We start from the raw sequence: 21,570 nt of genomic DNA, 5'->3' as shown, positions 1-21,570 counted from the left end.
ATTAATTTTTCTTCTTCCAAAGTATAGAGCTTTGTGGAGATTATCACTGGAAAAGTTTCTCATTCCCCTATGAATACATACTTCAAATGATCTGGCAAGAATTTCAATTCCAATTTTGGTGCCTGCACCACAGAAGGAAAAAGTTTTGGGTGAGAAATAGGCAAATCAATTTGAGACACATTATATTTCACAGGTTTAAGTGACTCCAATTCATGGATTGCATCTTTCAAATTAGAATCCAATACAAAATTCTTCATAACTTTTTCTAATCCTTCAAGAGTGAAGTTCCTGCAAAGTGCAATTTTCAACTTATCATCATCAAGAAAATCAAAAATTTCTTATGCTAAAGGGTCAATAACATCCATAACATAAACAGGGGACACATCACTAGGATATCTCATGGCTTCATAAATATTAAATTTAATAATTTCACCATCAAATTCCATATGAGAATTCCATCATGCACATCAATTTTTGTTCTAGATGTTTTTAGAAATTGTCTCCCTAATAAGATTGGTGCTAGATTAGATGAGTCACCTTCTTCCATGTTAAGCACATAAAAATCAGTAGGAAAAGCCAATTCATTAACTTGCACTAAAACAACCTCAAGAACTCCCTCAGGATACACATTAGATCTATCAGCAAGTTGAATAATCACACCTGTTTCTTTCAATGGACCAATATTCAAAGATGAATAAACAAATAGAGGCATGACATTTATTGAAGCTCCTAGATCTAACATTGCTTTCTCAATCCTGACACTACCTATTTTGCAAGGGATAGTGAACATACCTAGGTCCTTGCATTTGGGAGGTAATTTCTTTTGAAGGACGGCTGAAACATTCTTTCCCATACTTACCTTCTCATTACCTTTCAACTTCCTCTTATTAGTGCACAATTCCTTGAGAAATTTAGCATATCAAGGCACCTGTTTAATTGCATTAAGTAATGGAATATTTACCTCAATTTTGTGAAAGGTTTCTAGCATTTCCTTCCCCTCCTCCTCTTTCTCGGATTTATTTAATCTGGTAGGAAAAGGAGGATTTGTCACCAACGCCTTGGGTTGTTCAATATTAAGTCCTTTAGGCTTATCAGTTTGAGGTTGGGGAACAACTTCTTTTTCAGATTCTTCTCCTAAAATTCTTTGCTTCATCTTGCTGGGTTCTTCCAACTCCTTACCACTCCTCAAGGTGATTGCACTAGCATTTTGTTTTGGGTTAATAACAGTTTGTGAAGGTAATTTACCTTGAGACTCCAACCTGCTCATTGAAGATGCCAATTGACTTACTTGATTCTCAAATTATTTGATGCTTGTTCTTGTCTCATGTTGAAATTGTTGTGTGTTAGTTGCAAGTGATTTAAAAATTTCTTCTAGAGACATACTTGAACTTGAAGAAGGTTGTTGTGGTGGAATATATGGTCTAGGCTGGTAATGTTGGAATTGTGGTCTTGCTCCATAACTGAAGTTGGGATGATCCCTCCACCCTAGATTGTAGGTATTTGAATAAGGATCATACTTCCTTTGTGGTGGGCCTGGGAATCCTCCAACTGCATTGGCATGCTCTAAAGAATCTTCTTGAAGTGTAGGACACATATCCGTTGGATGACCAGTAGCAGCACAAATTCCACAAGCTTTAACTTGTTGCAAATTTCCTATAGCCAATTGTTGAATAAGAGAAGTTAGATTGGATATTTGATTTTCGAGGGAAGATATACTTACCTCATTCACCCTTCTCGCAGGGGTGTCTTGTCTGAATCCAAACTGTTGTGAGTTAGCAGCCATGATGGAAATCAAATCTCTAGCGACAGTAGGGGTTTTATTCACTATAACACCTCTACTGGTTGCATCCATCATTTTCCTCTCCATAGGTAGTAGCCCTTCATAGAAATACTTACCCTAATACTCGTGAAGAGTTTCTGTATCTTTCTTCCTTATTCCACATATCTCTCTTCTAATGCTAGCAGCTCATGAAGCAGGGAAAAATTTGTCAAGAAACAATCTGACCATCCCTGTCCATGTAGTTACAGAACCTGGAGGTAAGTAAAACAGCCAATTCTTTGCTGTATCGGCCAACGAGAATGGAAAAGCATGCAATTTGATTTGTTATTCAGTCACTCCTTGTGGTTTCAGGCTTCAACACACCACATGGAATTCCTTTAGATGCTTGTGGGGATCTCATTCTCACGGCCATGGAATTTAGGAAGCAAATGGATCAGGCCAGATTTTAATTCAAAATCTACCTCTAAGGTTGGATACTGAATGCAGAGCGGCTATTGGTTCTCATTTGGTGTAGCCAATTCCCTTAAGGTTCTTTCTTCATTGGCCATCTCTTGTTCTGTTTCAGTATCGCTAGATGAATCAATCGAGTCCACTGGTAATCCAATCCGAGGGATGAAGATGAAGATACTTGTTTGTGCAATTTAGTTTCCTTCCTCAACCTTCAAGCTGCCTTCTTAATCTCAGGATTGTATTGGAGTTCACCTGTACAAGAAGAACGGGGCATAAAATAAAAAAAAATAACAATAAAAAGAATAAATCTATTTGACACCAATCCCCAGCAACGGCGCCAAAAATTTGGTGGGTGTCGAATCCAACAAATAATAAATTCTTACTCTTAAAAATGGAAATTGTGATAGTGATGAGTAAGGTCATATTCACAAAGATTGGTTAGATTTATTTTTTTGAAAAATTAAAATAAAAAAAAAAAAAACAATTGGGGGTTTTGAAATTTTGGAATTTAAACAATTTAAAATAAAACAAATGCAGGGATATGAATTAACGAAAAATCAGTTAAGCAAATATCCAGTCCAAGGTATAATCTTAGAATTGATTCGAGGAATTGATCATTGATGCAAAAATAAAATCCTCCATTCTTTCACTAAATTGGTTATGGTTATTAACAAGCACTAATAACCTATCCCTCCTTACTTTGATGATAATCAAGACAAGCTCATTGATTATTTCCCTTGTTAATAAACAACCCTAAATAAGCTCTTAAGGTTTAATTTATCAACAGCTTTAATTAGTAGAAATACGACCAATTCTATTCATTGAATACACAAGCTCGATTCATTTAAGCTAGATTATATATCTCCTTAACATAAATTGAAAACCTATCCATAATCAATTATGTTAATTACCACCAATATTAGAATATCTAAACAATTACGGATTAAGACTTTTAATTGGCGATATATTGTTCTGACAATTATACAATGGGCCATTTGTAATAATTAATCGAAACAATAATTTTAACAAATATAGAAGATATATAAATAGAGAAAGAATAAAAGAATAATAAAAATCAATTCGATCTCACAATTTTTGCAGAATCAAACTTCGATTATCCTTGAACTGGAATAAAAGTTTAGCAATCCATCAAAAGTAAAAGAAAACACCCAAGAAAGAGATAAAAATAGACTAATCAGGGAGAAGACAATGAGCACCTGATCGGTGCTGTCGAACACCGATAGATTAAATGAAATATAGATTCGGATTTGCAATAAGGGTGCAACCCAAAGTCGTCTCCCAACGAACCTCAAACGGATCTGTCAAAACAAGACTAAACGAGGGGGGTTGTAATGAAAACTGAAATATAAATGTTCAAGAATGAAACAACGATGAAGTAAAACGTAACCCACTACAAACCCTACCTCCTTACCACGGTAATCCTTGTCTCATTTATGAAAACAATCTGTTTTGGTTTGATTTTCTTTTGATTTGAAAAACTTTTCTACAACCGTAAAAGATTAAATCCAATCGAGCAATCGCTCATACAAATATTCCGTTTCTTTCTAATCAAAGCCTCAACCGAGTACGTCAATTAAAACCATCCAAAGATCATGCATGCATTCACACAATCGCATAAAAGAAACATACATAAACTTAGAGAAGGAAAAGAAACAGAATCATCAATTAAAACATGAAAATCGAGTTCCAAATCGGATTCAACAATATGACCGAGACTCATACCGGGCAAGAGGTACGAGAATGTAGCGAATCACAAGCGAATTAGCCTTCCATCTTCTTGGTTGAAATCATGAGAATTCTCCCAAAATCGGCCACCCCGAAAATCAGCCACTTAATGTGCTTAAATAGAGCTTAGGGAGGAAACCCTAAGTTACCGCAACTTCACATCCGATTTAGAATAGTATAACGTGCCTTCTGGGCTTCGGCCCCTTCATCAAAATTGTAGATCAGGAAGATTAGATGAATTTGGGCTTTTAAATCACTTAATTTGGATATCGGACGCCCAAGTTATGGCCTTTTAAAGATTCAGCATCTATGTAGCTTTCCTAATTTGACCCAACTTTCTGGTCCCGACTTTAAAGCGATGTTTGGAGGCCCAAACGAACTTAGATTTGGACAAACCATACCATTCCAGAAAGCCCAAGAAGTCCTCTACAATATCTCTGAAGATGTCATTCACGTTCTGAGATTGTAACTTGGCCAAAAACTTGAAAGAAGCACAGAAGGTCAAATCTGTCAGCACATTGGTTGCTTCTTTGTCTCCAATCTCCTTGTTTCCCTTTTTGCCATCAAAATTTCTCATGACCCAGGAAGCCCTAATCTGTCCAAAATAAGATAAAATAGTGTGAAGCCCAATTCCTATAAAATAAAATAAAACAAAATCAAGATGAATAAAATGATATAACTAACGTGCAAAAAGACTAAATATGAGGACTAAATAATATAAAAATATGCATTCTATCAGCGCCCCTGCGTCGTCCGTCCTTCTCTACGTGTGATGGCTCTTCTCCAATTTCTCTAATTGGTGCTCCCGTGTGTTCCTCTTTATTTTCACTGCCTCTGTGTTCTTTTTCCCTTGCCCCCAATATACATAATATATTATTCATATATATTCACAGCGCCCTAGCCTTCTCCAAATTGAACATGGCCCCGCTTCAATTGATTATGCAATTCAGCCCTTTCTGGGCTTCAAATGCCGCTTCAAGCCTTTTATTATTTAATGTTATATGGCATGGCGTTCTATATAATAATATATACATGCATGCACATGCCACCTCCAATTTTCATAGCCCACTTCAATTTCTTCCTTCCAATTGCACGTGATTTATTGGGCCTTCCAGTCAATTGGACTTGGACTCTCAATTTATTATAATATTGTTGCCTTTAATTGTACCTTTAACGTCATAGCTTCATGGGCTTCAATTTTAACTTCAATTGCACATGTGGGCCCTTGATTAAAGTATTATATTTAATCTTCAATTCAACTCCAATTCCAACTCTAATTCCATGTATGGCTCACTGCTTCAATTTTGCTCCAATTCTTCATTATCTTTCCTACAAAATTAATAAATAAAATTCATATAAACACATGTAAGATAATAATAGTAAATGTGTGAGATTTATTTTTATTTTTTCATTTTTATTATTTATTTATTTATTTATTTTAAACATAATTTATTAAACTTTGCCACTAATGTCTTATATATAAAATATTATTATAAACAAGCATTATAAGACCTAAAACATGATAAATAAACTAAATGTTAGGAGAATAAAATTATAAAATTATGAGTTTATCACCCCCTTAAAAAAAACTATTAAAAAAATAATAAAAATACAAATATATATAATAAAATAAAAATTTATTTATTTTAAAATAAATAAATGTATATATAAAAAAAAGATATAAGAGGGAGACAGACTTAATGCTGATGGAAACCACTTATTTTGGGCAAAACAATCACACTGCCCTATAAAGGAAATGACACACTGCCCTATAAAGAAAAAGAAACGCCAAGCGTTGAAAAAGAAACATCAAATGTTGAAAAAGAAGACTCCAGACGTGACCCTGCACTTGTGGCACACCTCGAGCCAAGTGTGGTTATTGGAATAGTGACTTCTATTGCCCTATAAGAGACCCCGTATATTCATGAGGCAAACCACACTTCTTTGAGCTCAGTCTTTTCTCTTTTGTGTTGTTCTCCGATCAGGTATTCTCGTTCTTTTTGTAAGATTCATAGTTTTGTTTTACTTTTCTCTTACTATAGTTGTGTTTTAAAAAATGGATTTTCAGCTCTCAAAAATTCACAAGTACTATCCATCTCTCTCTCAAAATGATTTGAAAAACATTTATACTGCTAGGTGTGAAAGACTTAGGCTATTAATGTATAGAAACATCCCCGAAGATATTCGTTGGTTGATTGAAGCGAAAGTTTGATTAGCTGGCGAAACCTCACTTAGTTTTAAGTACTTCTCAGGCTTGGGAAATAGTAGTTTTTCGAAAAAACGAAGAGCGAAAAAAATAAATGGTTATAACAAATGTGCTCAATGGACTTGTAACACATGATGCAAATCTGTGGGGTTTACTTCTATAAATCGAGAAGATAAAATTAGTTTTATAAATGATGGACTGAGTAAGGAGTCTTTGGATGATATTTGATTGACTTTCGAGACACATCCCAGTGAAATAGTGCATCGAGAACTTCTTGCTTTATGGACCCAGTTTAGAAGTGACCATCAATGCTATAGTCTTGGAAATCTGATTAGAAATGACCTTGTTTGCCAATATATAAGAAAATTAGATGAGAAGGCTATCCTCACTTCATAGAAGGTGTTTAAGCTGTTTCTAAACGTAAAACCAGAGGAAGATGTGAGCCATAATCACAACTACTTGTATATATGCATGATTTTTGTTTGTGTTTATTTATTGTTGAATTTCTATGTAGTTACTTTTAATTGCCAAACCTTTTTAACCAATTCTACTTTTAGGGCATATATAAGGAACTAACATAAATGGAAGGCTACTAGTTCGTCGAATCAATAACATATGTGTACTATGTGGCTCTCAACTTGGGAGCGATATTTGTGACACACTTGCAGTAAGCGAACTTAGCCTAAAATTGGGAGAGAAAAAAATTAATTTGGTATATGGAAGAGGAAGTCATGGATTGAATGGATGTGTTTCACAAGGTGCATATCTTGGAAAATTATATGTGGTAGGTGTAATGCCAATCCCTTTGGTTGATTCACTGATTTCTGGCATTACACTCGGTCAACTTATAAGTACGACTTCTGTGTCTGAGCGCATGGCTTGTAAGATTTGTCAATCAAACACCTTCATTGCTTTACCAGGAGGTTTTGGTACATTTGAAGAAATCTTTTATATAATCTCTTGGGCCAAGATGAATCTCCATACCAAACCCATTGGACTTTTAAATGTTAACCATTTTTTCGACGGATTGCTCTCTTTTCTTGATTGAGCTGTGGACCAAAAGTTCATTTCTCTTTCAATAAGAAAGATTTTCATTTTTGCATCCTTCATTGAGGAGCTGCTAGAGAAATTACACGCTTATGTTGCACAACACCATTCTTATGAGCCTTAGATAGACTGGTCTAAGGCAATCAGAAGTAAGCATCAAAAGAGTCCGATTAATTTAGATTTATCCCTGTAAGATAAGTCTATGATAAGATGGCTGAGTAAGGAGTACTTTTTGTACTCTTGAGACGCATCTCTTTATTTTATGACTTGCATGAATTTTCTTATTTCGGTGTGGAAAGAAATATATATATATATATATAGGGTATTATCACTTGTTTGCTAAAGATTTAGCAGTTCACAATAAACTTACAGACTTGTAGAGTTACAAGTATTCCTAACAACCCTATTTTATTACTGCAATTCAAATTTGGGGGAAGTAAGGTATATTTATGAATTATCTGGTCTATATTTAACTGTGAATTTGCAATTGCATGCTTGTAGTTTTGTGTGAATTGTTTACATTTATCTATTCCTATTAAAAATTTAAAAAAATTGTGTTTGCTTTAAATAATGCTATCCCTAAAGCTTTGGAGTGATACACTGATAGCCGATTAAGTTTGCAATACAAAACCTGAATGCATTAATTTTTTATTTGAAAACGTAGATGTATGGGATTAGAATAGGTGATTTGCATGCATCGGGTGTTCCTATATGGTCGGTTAAATATTGTCTTTTAAATACTGTCTTTTAATTCCCGTCATTTAAATTCCTACCAATTTATTTTCAAATGAAGATGAGTAGCTAAATCCAATTTTGGGTTAAGGCAAGGATAGTGTCCAATGCCAATGATTCCCAAAGAAAGATGTGCTTCAAATGTATAATATTAATCTAATTTAATTTGAGTAGTGTGCGTATAGTGTATCTTTGAGTTTGGATTGGAGCATAAACCTAGCTTAGAATTTTCATGCCACGTATGGAGATTGCTAGACCTGGAAATGTTTTCATACCCAAGCCCAAATTATTAATATGTATCTATAAATTATGTATGTGGAATATAATTCAATTTATGATAATTGCTTAACTTAGAATTTCCATGCCATGTATGGAGATTGTTTAAACAAGAATTATCATTATCTTGAACTAAAATTACTGACAGATCTGCAAAACTTAATTCAAATAAATATTACTGATTTTTTCTATTAAATTAGAAATTAATTGATTTTGACACTAAAATTATCTTGACCCAAGCTGCTTAAATTCAATGTTAGTTTAGTTTTAATTCTTGTCTTTAGATTATCTTAATCACCTCCTAAAATCAAATATTATGTGATTTTTATTTTCATCCATAAATAATCTCCCTGTGAACCAACTCGGACTCACTAAAATATAAATTTAAAATTGTATTACACACACACTCGCACACTGGTGAGTATAATCGCCCTATACCTGCTTTAATAAGAGGATTAATATTTAACAAATTTGGATTGTTGTTTTGATAAATAAATGTGCAGGGTAGCGTAACAGTCACCTACCACGTATAAAAAGATGATATATGATATCGATTATAAGAAATGGTTGGAGGCTATGCATGCAAAAATGGAATCTATGTATTCCAACTAGGTTTAAACTCTAGTGGATCTGCTTGAGGGAATTGTTCCCATAGGTTGTAAATGGATCTATAAAAGGAAGATCGATACTGATGGAAAGGTGTAAACCTTCAAGGTGCGACTAGTGGCGAAAGGGTATTGCTAGTGTCAAGGAGTTGATTATGAAGATACCTTCTCATCGGTCGCTATGCTTAAGTTCATCAAGGTTATACTAGTCATTGCCGCACACTTTGACTATGAGATCTGGTAGATGGATGTCAAGATGGCGTTCCCGAATGGTTATCTTGAGAAAGATATATTCATGGAACAATTGTAGGGATTTGAATCCACTAATCCTAGAAAAGTATGTCAGTTTAAGAGATTTATTTATGGTTTAAAGTAGACTTCGCATTCGTGGAAGATCCATTTTGATTCTGAGATCAAAGAGTTTGGTTTCATAAAGAATCCAAATGAGCCTTGTATATACAAGAAGGTAAGTGGGAGCGTGAGAGCCTATCTTATCTTGTATGTGGATAACATTCTCCTCATGAGAAATGATGTTGGCATGTTGATGTCAATTAAGGTATGGTTGTCCATTAAATTCTCCCTGAAAGATTTGGGAGAGGTGGCCTACATCTTAGGAATTTGCATCTATAAAGATAGAGTAGGGAGACGGATAGGTCTTTTCCAAAGTTTGTACAAAGACAAGATGCTAAAGAAGTTTAGCATGTAGAACTCCAAGAAAGAGGTAATACCCATTCGACATGGTGTTCCACTCTTTAGGAAAATGTCTTCACAGACTCTAAAAGAGAGGTAGAGCATAAAGAGAGTTCCTTATGCTTTGGCGATGGGGAGCCTTATGTACGTTATGTTATGTACGAGACCTGATATCACCTCTACTGTAAATGTTATTAGCAGATATCAGTTTGACACAGGTGAAGAGCACTAGGTGGCCATGAAACATATCATGAAGTACCTAAGAAGGACTACTGATCACCCTAAAATATACCGCAAGTATACGGGTCGAACAAGTAATATAGTAGTGAGTAAAAATATCGTTCCCACAAGAAAAGATTTCAAATATCAAAATTTTAAACTTTCTTTATTATTTAGACAATCAAAAATTATAGATTTAATAAAAAATAGGAAAAATAAATTAATTAATTAAATTAATAAAATAAAATTAATTTGTAAGGCAACTTGAATCAAAGAAATCAATGGATTTTAATAACTAAGGCATATGTATAAACCTAGCTATGCAATGCAAATCATAGATTTTTATGTGAATGAATTGGTCAATTGAGTATGTGACAACGAAACCTCCTAACTCATTCGTTACCCTATTTCTAGGTTATAACGAATCTATTTTCATTTAATATCTTTCTATATTTTTATGAAAGTTTAATTAAAAGAAAACACATTACAATTTGTGAAATTCCTAGTGTATCGCTAAAAGCTGCACAAAGAAACAAAATTCTATTTCTAGTTGGTTTTAATTTATGGTGTACGGTACTTATGATGCAATCCCCAACCTATCTCATTTCGGTCTCAAGATTAGGCACCAAATCAAGTAAATAGAGGCTAATTATTCACAAGCATTAAATCTAATACCACACAACTCAACATAACTCAATTTATTCAATCAAATAAAATTATAAAAAATACATCATCATAGTTTCGGCCAATACATGGCCTTAATTTAACAAATTAGTTCATGACAGAATTAATTAAAACCCAAAATAACAATAGATGTATAAGATAATTAATTAATAAGAAAGAAGAAATTCTAGATCTGTTTAGATCTAAATTAGACAAATTTGCTCCATCTTCTCCCTTGCGCGTCCACTTGCTGCTTCGGAGGAGCCATCTGCGTGCGCGTGTTCTTGCTTTCCTGTGCGCGGCCGTCCAATTTCTTCTTCTTCTGTGTGCTGCTTCCATGCACAAGTCCTCTGCCAAAACCTTAAGTTCTTGCCACCGCCTCCAATTCTCTGCTCTCCAAATCAAAATCCTTTATATCATTATTTATATACATGCACATGATATGGCTGGGCGCCCTAATCATCTCCCATTTCACACCACTTCCTATACATATATATATAAGTAATATAATATAATATATATAAATAATATAATAGATAATATAATATTTAATATACTATTAATTACATTAATTTAATTATATTATAATATTACCTATTTATAATGTTTATTTTTTATTTATATTTTAATATTAATTTATAGTATTAATTTTATAACATCTTTTTTTATTTTTATTTTTAATCCAAATACCAAGTAGTATTCTTGCAAAATAACAAAAAAAATACTAGAAATTAAATATATGTAAAGGAGACTCAAAACACTAGATAATTTTAAGTAAAACACATATAAAATACTAAAAATACTACTTAATTATGACCAATAAATGTGTGAATAAATTCCCACAACAACTAATGCAGGAGATGGTTAGGTGTCGAAGTTTGGGCAGCACTGTGGATGCTATGTTAAAGCTAGAATCCAACTTCCAAGGAATCAGAGCAATGTGAAAAAACCTCAAGAAGTTTAGAAGATGATCCAACATGAGTGTTTGCTAAGATTATCATAAATAATCTTGGCTAGAAAAATCTTAGTAAATTAGACCAAGATAAAAGAAGTGAAAGATTGAAAGCAGTAGGCTAATGTGACCAAGGTGAAAAGGATTATGGGATCACATGTGAATAGGTTGTTAGATTGACCTTGACATCTATTATGGCTTTAACTATCAAAGGAAAAGGTATGAAGTAAATTACTCGACAAAAGACTTGGTGCTGGAAATGATAAAATAGGGAAAAACCATACCCATATGATAAGATATTCAATGTATGTGCTCTTGTAAGGAGCTGAATATGAAGTAGCAATGATAGGGGAAGTTTCCTCAAGGACTACGACTATGTTATATCACCCGGAACATGCCAATGAAGTGGTCGATGCATTGAGTAGGAGTATACCTACTAAAATGATCAAGTTGATGGTCGGTAAGTGGCATTTGTTAGAAGCTTTTAGCTTAATGTCGATGAAAGTAATGCCAAAAGGATCATCCGACCCTATTGCTAACATAACAGTTCAGTTGAATCTGATAAAGAAATAGAGAAGGCATATAAGTCTATGAGTAAATAGGTAGGGCCAACCTATAGCAGAGTAATGCAAGATGCAAAGTAGCATTCTTAGGATTTGAGGAAGGACATGCAACTGGGATAAAGGTTCTTTGAGATTATGAGTATCAGTCAAATTTCGAGGATGAAATTTTTGTAAGGAGGGGAGAATGTAATACCCTAAATCAAAATAAATAATATTCCATATTTTGTGATGTTAGAAAAGTCAAGTTCAAAGATCTAAAAGATAATTTATTAATTTTAAATAGCTGAATCAATGGAAGGGAGTACCCCAGAACGTAAATGTCTAAAAAAAAGGGTATAGCATTGAAAAATGTCTTGAGACAAGATTTATGATACTGAAAACAATCAAATCAGGGATGGATAGTTTTTGGTACAACTAAGATTAAACCTGAAAAATCGAACGAGTGTAAAGGACTTCCAAAAAATCAACGGAACCCTGAGGTGGTTTCGAGATGAAACAAAGGTCCTGTGAGAGCGCAGAGATAGAATTATACTTATAGAGTAAGCCTTGAGTTATTATTTTTGAATTTTAAGTATTGTAATACAAATTAATTTAATGTTTGAGGATGTATATTTGCATTTAGAGATATACCCAAATGAAATAAAGATAAAATTTGGGGTTTAATGTGTATTTTTTCTTATATCATAAGTGTATTATATAATATATAGATATATATATATATATGTGTGTGTGTGTGTGCATGTGTGGCCAAACTTTTATGAAGCTTCAATCGCCAAGATTTTGATGCAAGTTGCAAGCAATTAGCTGTAAGATTTGAGGAAAATCTGTAAGAAAATCTAGGGTAGTTGAAGTAAAAGATTTGAGATTAGATTTGATAAGAAATGTGATGTATAATATATACATACACATGGGAGGAGATATGGAAGGAGATTGAGAAAGAGAGTTAGGAGTCGATATCTGGCAACCAAGGCTGGCCGAAGGCAGTAGAGGTGGCCGACCATGGTAGCAGAAAAGTTGTTGTTGCAGCAACTGGTCGACGAATAAGGGAGGCGACGATGCTGAGGTAGCTAGGGATGGCAATTGCAACTAAAATCATGGGAAACCGAACCAAAATCAAACCGGTCAACACGGTTAAAAACGGTTTGACTGGGTAATGGTTTGGTTTAGGAAAAAACCAAACACTATTTCAATGGGTATGGTTTGGTTATGGTTTTCACTAAATCCAAACAAAACCCGAAACAAAACCGAATCGAATGTGTGGGTAACCGAACCAAAGCGAACCGAATATACATATATATAATAAATATTTATTTATTTAATATATTATATATACACATAATATATATTGACTAATGCATTACAAATATATAAAATATTTAACATTTATAGAGTGATTAACAAATAAAAATAAAACCTAATCTTAAATTATTTTATTTTTATCAATCAAATAATTATATTCAAGAAGTTTGAAGTTAATTTGTAACTTTATGCAAGAAAAATGTAACTTTATTAGAGTTTGTCTTTGTTTGTTGTGGAGTTATCAAAAATTTTTATGAATGCTATTTACAAGAGTTTGTCTTTTTTTGTTGGTATGGATTAAATTAAAAAAATCATGGTTAAAACCGAAATCGAATGGTTTGGTTATGGTTTTTAATTTTTAAAACCAATGGATAATGATTTGCTTTTGATTTTGACAAAAATCGAAACCAAACCGAACCATTGCCAACCCTAGAAGCAGTGCTTAGAGGAGGTTAGTGGCGGCCATGGTGGTGGTTGGCATCGGCCGAGGTGGCCGATAGTGGTTGGCATGCGGCAGCTGGGCATGGCAGATCGCATGTAGGTGCAAGGAGGAAGAAGAAAGAAGGAGGAGAGAAAAAAAAAAAAAAGGAAGAAAAGGAGAAAAAATGGAAAAAAAAAATTCAAAAAATTTTGAAAAATAGGAAATGAAGATTTATTAATTTTTCGAGAAATTTGCTCAGAAAAATTACTAGAGACACATAGTTCGAGAAAAAATATGTATACCGAAAAGGTTGAAGGGACTACATTGAGGTGAGTAAATTTCTTGAAAAAATCTAAAAAATTAGGAAAATTATTTTATACAACATTGTGGAGAAAATTTTGGGAAAAACCTTTGAGGCGATATTATTTTTGAAGAAAATAAGGTTTATAAAAAATAGGAGAAAATAAGAGAAAATTTGGAAAAACTATGAAAAAATTTAGAAAAATTAGAAGCATTGATTTTCTTGGATATTTATTGATCAAGAGGAAATTTGGCTACAGGATTTGGAGATTTGCATGATTTTTTAGGTTAGCACATTCTTTGAGAAATCTAAAAAAGCGAAATTAAGGTAAGTGGTTCGACCCTAAATCCGATTTTATGTAAAAAAAATTTAATAAGTTGACATGTCTTGTTATGCTATATATCATGTAGATTGCATTCACATGTCATGATAATGAAATATGCATATGTACACAATGATATTATTGATCATGCATCGCTTGGGTTTGAGATTAGGGACTGGCACCGATGCTCTACCAAGGGTGCCCCCATACACCTCAACCTGGTAAGAATGTCGTAAAAATAGAGAGTACCAGTTGGGAGTGGTCAACTCAAATGAAAGGAATGATGACATTATGCATTTGCATACATGCATGAGATATGAATGATGTTCGTTTACTTAGATGATTCATCATCTAATTTGGACTTTATCCCTAGAATATTCGAACATTTCAGATGGAGATTGTACCAGAAAAGAGAATGAAAGAGGCATGTAATGGTACTTAACAAAGTGCATGATGTATGTAGCCTATGTATTTAAGTTCTGTTACTTTGAATTCTAAACATTTTGAAGAATGATGATGTATAACCTTATTTATGGTTAATGATAAAGTTAAGGTTCAATTCTAGCTTTTGCATTTGATGTTTATGATGATTCTCATTCGAGATAGATGAATGAAAATCTTGGGATGGATATGAGGAATGATATGGTGTAACATTAGTTTTGAAAGAAAAATTTTTTATCCAAGAATTATCCCAAGTTATAATACACCTGGAAAAGTGGGGTGTTACAGTTGGTATCAGAGCGAAATTTTATTTAGTGACTTAGGGATTATTGATGGTTTAGAGATTGTTGATTTAAAACAAATCTCAAGGAAGGAAAGGATAGGAATTGGAGGATTCATCTGTTGATTTCAGGTTATTAGTTGAAATACTTACGCTAAATGATAAGGTAACTGGTAGTTATTGAGATTGATCTAGTCATGGATGGTTAGACTGTTGTGACATAACCTAGCTATCAAGATTAGGTTTGTAATAGGTAGTATGAATCATCGATGTTCGAGAGTAAGAATGATTTAGTAGATCAAGGATCCTAGGGATTGGGTCAAGATAAGAAGGGTGGGATGGTTGGATGAGCGAACTTGGATGTTTCAAAGGATAAGAAGACATGCGATAGTTATAATCTAGAGTGGCTTGGAAAACTTAATGTCAGAATAACTTCAGGATTTTAAAAATTAATTGTGATAGTATAAAATTGAGGTAAGGTTACCTTGAGAAATGAATCATAAGAATGAGTCATGTCAGTTGAAATCGGCTTAAAGGATGAAAGAACCAAGGTATTGTTTTGAGCCTTGAAAAAAGAAGCTTTATGAATGTCAATGAGCATGCCTCTTGAGACTTCTTGGCCAAGAACGCAAGATCTAACCCAATCTTTTGAAAAGATCAAGTTTTTGTAATACCGGAGAAATCCTTAAAGGTATAAATGGTATTTTATAAAGGGTATAAGTGAAATTTTTGAAAGAATGATGCTATAGGGTACACTATTATAGTTTTAAGTGATCGAATCGACCGAAGGGAGTACCTCGGACCCTAGATAGTCAAGAAAAATGAAATAGTACTGACGAGAAATTTGAGGCGTGATTTTAGGTATCACAAGAAATTGGATCGAGACTAATTTTTGGTACTACTGTTAACCAGGCTTAGAAAATTGAATCGACGTAAGGAACTTTTGAAAAGTCAACGAAACATTTTAAGGACCTAGATTTTACATATGAAACAACCCTTGAGCGATTTCAGGTTGAAACGAATGGAGTTAGGGTCAAAAAGATCAACTGGGCCAAAGTGTAATTTTCTAATTTTGCACAAGGGAGGTCAAAAGGATAATTTTTTGGCAGTTTCTAGGGTGAAATGAGGAGTACAAAACTTGTGGGCCTTGGTGGTATAGTTGGATAGATCATGGGTGCTTTGGAAAAGGCTAAAATGGCATTTGAAGAAATAAGGGGGCCAAAGTGTAATAAGTGAAACTTGGCAGTGTGAACGCACCAAGAAATTAGTTGCCGCACTTCCACCACACGTGGAGGCAATTTTCGACAATGGGACGACAGAGGGAGGGCTAGGGAAGGCTGTATACGGTGCTAGAAAGCTTGAAGGCCAAGCCTTGGCCGTTGATTGGTTGAAAAATGGCCGAATTTCGCCTATAAATAACTAGGTTTTCGGTCGAGAATGAGCACACAAATTGCTCACGATTGAGGGTGATTCGAAGAGAGTGGATAAAGGGCTTTCGATCCTTGCATCAAGGGGAGAAAATCTAGAGTGGATAAAGGACTTTCGAAACATGTGCTAATTCACCATTGGACACATCGAATTCTGGAGGGTGATTCTCGATTTATATTTCCAATAAGTCCTCTTCCTCTTTGTCCCCGCTAGGATCTTCTTTGTCTTCCTCAGGTTCCTCCCAAGGCTCTTCCTTGTACAGTTCTGCCAAACTTTGACGAATCCCCTCATAGAAGTAATAACATAAATGGAAGATTCCATTTTGCTGGACCCATTCAGCAATGGCTTTTAGCTCTCCCTCCAATGCATCAATAAGGAAATCTATTTGGAATTGGGCTAAATCAGGTCATAACCGATAACTAGGTGGCATATCCTCGATAATGCCCTCAATTTGAGCTAAGTATGCATAGATACCATCAAGGTCTTATTCCCTTGTGTTAAGGTGATGTGTCCAATGGTGAATTAGCACATGTTCCGAAAAGTTTCCTGCCACCCTGTCGGTTCAACACAAAACTTCATTAGTGCTTCTAACTAAAACCTCAAGTTTGGTGTTCCTAATACTCTAAGTCCTCCATAGGTTGCTACTAAGTTTTCTACTGGTTTTTATATCATGATCATCCTTTGATATTATATGCCAAAAATATCATAATCAACATCATGGATAACACAGCAGGACATAAACATGACAGGTTATATGCATAATCGATACATTTACGCACTTCAAAGAGTGCCATCACATGCCTTCATTTCCTTCGTTTCTGTTATGACTTCCATCTGGAATAATAAATATTCCAGGGGCATTGCTCAGTTAGATGATCAGCCATCTAAGTAAGAGTATAATATTCATATATGAATGTAAATGCATAAATGTCCTATCATTTGGTTTGTTTGAGCCGATAAGCATCTATACTTCATATGCCACTTACCATTTTCTACGACCAGCTCTTTCCAGGCCGAGGTGTATGCGTGCACCCTTGGTAAAGTAGCGATGCTTGTCCGTACTCTCAAACATATGTGATGCATGAGCAACGATGGATTTCACGTGAACATATGCATATCATCATCATATTATGTAAATGCATCTACTTGACATATGCACACATCATATCATGTCAACATGCCAAAACATACTTTGAAACATACATCGTATTTAACATATAGGCATACTATCAAATCATAGGGCACATTTTAGAAATTACCTTTTTCCCAAAAATCACCAAATAAATATTTCTTTCCATATTCTCCAAAAATTTCTTTCATAATAATTCATAAAATAAAAAACCTGATTTTTTTTTAATTTTTTCGAAAGAAATTAAACATAATAAGATAAAAAAAAATTATGATCAACTCCCATCTATTTGAGATATTTACACTTACCTTGTAATACTCCTTCAAACTTTTCTTTGATGTGCCCAAATTTCTCTTCCTTACTCCTTCCTCCCAAATCTCTTTCACAAGCTCAATTCTTTCTCTCAAGCTCTTTCTTTCTTTATTACAACCTTTATCTTTCTAATTTAAGTCCTCCAATCATTCAAGTTTTCTCTATTTATAGAAGGCTGAATTAAGCTTAGCATAATTATAGTGACCCACTATCTTTAATTATTTTGTCATCTTTCTTAATTATTTTCCACTAAATCTCACCCATAATCTTTAATTATTTGTTCACACCCTACTTTGTCTCCCACATTTCTCAATTATTTCACCCATTATCTTTGATTATTTGTCCACACCCTATTTTGTCTCCTACATTTCTCAATTATTTCACCCATTATCTTTAATTGTCATGTCACATTTTTTAATTATTTTTCACTAAATCTCGTCTATAATCTTTAATTATTTGTCCACACCCTACTTTCTTAGCCTACTAAGTCTAAGCCTATTTACTTAACCTTTTTTTTTTTTAGCCTACTAGCTCTAAGTCCATTTACTTAGCCTTTCCTTTTTCCACTTAGCTCACTAACTCTAAGCCCATTTACTTAGCCTTTCCTTTTTTCAATTTAGCCCATTAGTTTTCTCAATTATAATCTCCAATGGATGTAAAAAAAATTTAAATACAAAAAAAAAATTATTTATTATTATTCTCAAAATACTAGAATATTACATTTGTGATTTGGCATGCAAATCGAGGTCATGCACGAGGATCGAGGCATTCCAAATATGTTCGAGGTGAGTGTTCTACCGAAAACTTGGTTTTAGCTCGTGAGTAGTTTACCCAAAACTTGATTTACTGTGGGTGCTTCTACCCTAAAAACTTGATGTTTGTTATATCTAAATGTGTTGTGATTTCATGTAAAATGGTTTTGTTGCATGCAAGCGGTAACCAATGACGATTGGTTTTATGAGGGAGGTTCATCCCTAAATGTTTTGTACTTGTGCATTGCATTTTATAAAATGTTGTTTATATGATGCATTGAATTGTGAAATGTGGCATTGTCATGCGTTTTGTGATTGTTCATATGGAATGTTTGGCTAAAATGTCGTCTGGATAGTGTAGTCATAATTTGCTAAGGGTGTTGACAGAATAATAGGGGTATCTTGTACTGGTGTGCATGCCAGAACAGCTGCCTTGGTTTCTATGCCAGGCCATTTGGTCAGGGAAGTTGCACTAGGATGAATAGGTAGTCCATATGAGATTTGACTTGGGACTAGGTAGTGGTTCCTGGATGCTTTTGAGTGGGAACGTAATCCCTGACGTAAATGTGGTGAGTCGGGTTCCTGCGTTGATGTGACCCTCCTAGGCCGGGAGTTGGTAACGATTGTTCCCAAGATGTTGGGGAGATGTGTTGACCTTGCCCTTCTTAAGCTAGAACCGTGTCGTGTCGTCGTGTCGGTATGGTGGCATGGCCTTTGGAGAGATTGCTCTTTCCCCGTGGTAGGGTTAAGCGCTGTGGGATTCTCTTGAGCTACAGCTTGCTAGGTTGGGTTAGTTTATTTCATGTCTTGCATACATTCATGAAAACGTGTTTTTGAACTCTCACTTAGATGATTCATCATCTAATATGGACTATGTCCATGGAATATTCAAATGTTCCAGGTGAAGGCAACGGTGCAAAAGGAAAGGGGATTACCGAGAAGTGACAGCGTTTAGTGGATAATTTATAAGTATGTCATTTTCGGTTATGCTGTTTATTTTGATGACGTCATGTAAACGTTGGTTTGACTTTATGTTATAAACAAAGTGGGTTCAGTTATGATTTATTGAGGTTTTGATCTAGCTTCCACATTTGAGGTGATTTACATGTCTTAGATTATTAATGTTTCTAAGTTAATATTCTAAGAAGGTGTAACGGGATCTTCGAGGAACAGTTTTTGTGTTGAGTTTCTATTGAAAAAAAATATATCCCCGGAATCTTACGTTACCTAATGCCTTAGGAAGGCGAGGTGTTACAGTTTCCCTCCCTAACTTTTCTCAAAAGTTGTTTTTTCGTTAAGAGGCAAAGGCTTTAATGGCTTATTTATACGAGAGGAGGTCAAACCCTAGTGTAACTAGGGTTTGGTAGGCTAGTCGCATAGGCAGGACAAGCGGGCGGGCTGGGTCACATTGGTGGTGTGAGCCGCGCGTGCACACCTGGGCCAGCGATGGGCGGCATGCACATGACCATGGGCCACAAGGGCCATGCATGGCTCAGCCAGCCCCTTGGCCTATGTGGGTGCCCTTGGATGCCTCTAGGCCATGTCGGGCACCCATTAGGCCGCACACGGGCAGGCCCCAAGCTATGCCCGACTCGACCCGTTGCCATTTTCTCCCTCGATTTCTTTTGCTTCTTATTGACATCCTGTGGAATTTTCCATGAGTGCTAGCTCACCCCAAAAACCCACAAATTCATCTGAGCCCAAAACATTTTTCGGTCCCATTGAATTTTTTCATAAAACTTCTCTTTGTTTGTGTGTGACCTTGTAGGTTCATTATGAAGATGACAAAAGAAAATTTATAGAATCCTACTCCTAATCAAACTCTTTGATTATAATTCATAATTTATGTCATCTCATGACAAAATTACCATTTTACTGTTAGACCAAGATTGACGTCTAGCAACGTGTCATGCCCCCTATATCATAATGAAATGCAAACGACACTTCAGATGAACATTTCCGTGACGAGTCCCAGTGCTATTCGATCCCTTTATTATAATGTCCCAGTACGGTCTAGAAATATGGTGAAATGTCAAACTTCCAATAACCGACACTATGTGTACAAATGCTAAGTCCACAACTCCTATAGTTGAATTAATAACTCTTATTAATTCTCAACTATCCGCGTTGGCCAGCGACTTCTTGAGTTGTGACTTCATTATTCACATAGGGCATATACCTTTTATGATTCTTACTAAGGTCGATAGATTCCATCTTATGTGCTTACCTACCTTCGTATGATTCAGATTATACCCAATAACCACCCTATTAGAGACCCATCTTTTTGGACCCCAAACAATGGCATCAAAGCATGACGCTCCTCATACAAGATAATCGTGGTACCTTAGGAAAAGATATTACTAGCACTTATCGCCACAGAGAACTCCCAATTGACATTTAGTAAGAGTTACCATTTAGATGTTCTCGGGTTAGGTCATTTAGTGAACCCATTCACCAATAAGCACTTAGACACTTGCATTTGTGTCACCGTATAACTAGTCAATGAGATCAACTATCCTCCTTATGAACATGCATAGTGTATACCAGTCTTGACGATACTATAAGGGCCCTACTCTATTATCCTATGACTGATAATAGTTTAAGAATGAAGTATCATTCATTAAGTCTCATTGGTATGATCTCATCATAACCCGATTAACATTGCTATACTCTTTAGGCTTTATCTAGATAAGAAAACATTAAGATGAACGCATTGCCAAGTATTAAAAGAAAAAATAATTTTATTAATCAAAATATGTTCGAGATACATAAGAGATGCAACCAACTCACAACTCATATGATTGGCTCCTAGAATACAACTCTATCAGAAAAAAGAAAAAAAAAAAAAAAGCTTAATTAACCTCTCTTATAAGCTAATTATCTGTAACACCCGGTGTTACCAGTGTTAAGAAAATGAGAAAGGAAGTGAGAAACTTTCAAAAATTTCCTTGAGAAA

The 21,570-nt window shown here is 34.7% G+C and overlaps 1 protein-coding gene across 1 annotated transcript; it reads right to left on the bottom strand.

The window, feature by feature from the left end:
- Positions 1-265: 265 nt before the first annotated feature.
- On the bottom strand, positions 266-1,867 carry LOC127794775 (uncharacterized). Its single transcript, XM_052326023.1, has 5 exons — positions 1,380-1,867; positions 962-1,259; positions 793-901; positions 538-660; positions 266-288 (listed from the first exon to the last, which is right to left on the bottom strand). The coding sequence occupies exons 1-5, from the start codon at positions 1,865-1,867 to the stop codon at positions 266-268; spliced, it is 1,041 nt and encodes a 346-aa protein (XP_052181983.1).
- Positions 1,868-21,570: the final 19,703 nt, after the last annotated feature.

The sequence above is a fragment of the Diospyros lotus genome, chromosome 2 (assembly GCF_014633365.1).
Source record: "Diospyros lotus cultivar Yz01 chromosome 2, ASM1463336v1, whole genome shotgun sequence".
Classification (NCBI taxonomy): domain Eukaryota; kingdom Viridiplantae; phylum Streptophyta; class Magnoliopsida; order Ericales; family Ebenaceae; genus Diospyros; species Diospyros lotus.
Note: the sequence above shows the minus strand (reverse complement) of the source record. Positions and strands in the feature narration are given on the sequence as shown.

What these genes read in the sequence shown, in the direction of transcription:
- LOC127794775 (XM_052326023.1), bottom strand. Translation starts at nt 1,867, where the DNA reads ATGGAGAGGAAAATGATGGATGCAACCAGTAGAGGTGTTATAGTGAAT. An exon ending in AAACCTTTCACAAAATTGAG is followed by an intron (nt 902 to 961) that starts GTAAATATTCCA and finishes AAATTTCTCAAG; the next exon opens with GAATTGTGCACTAATAAGAG. An exon ending in TGTGCTTAACATGGAAGAAG is followed by an intron (nt 289 to 537) that starts GTGACTCATCTA and finishes TGCACTTTGCAG; the next exon opens with GAACTTCACTCTTGAAGGAT.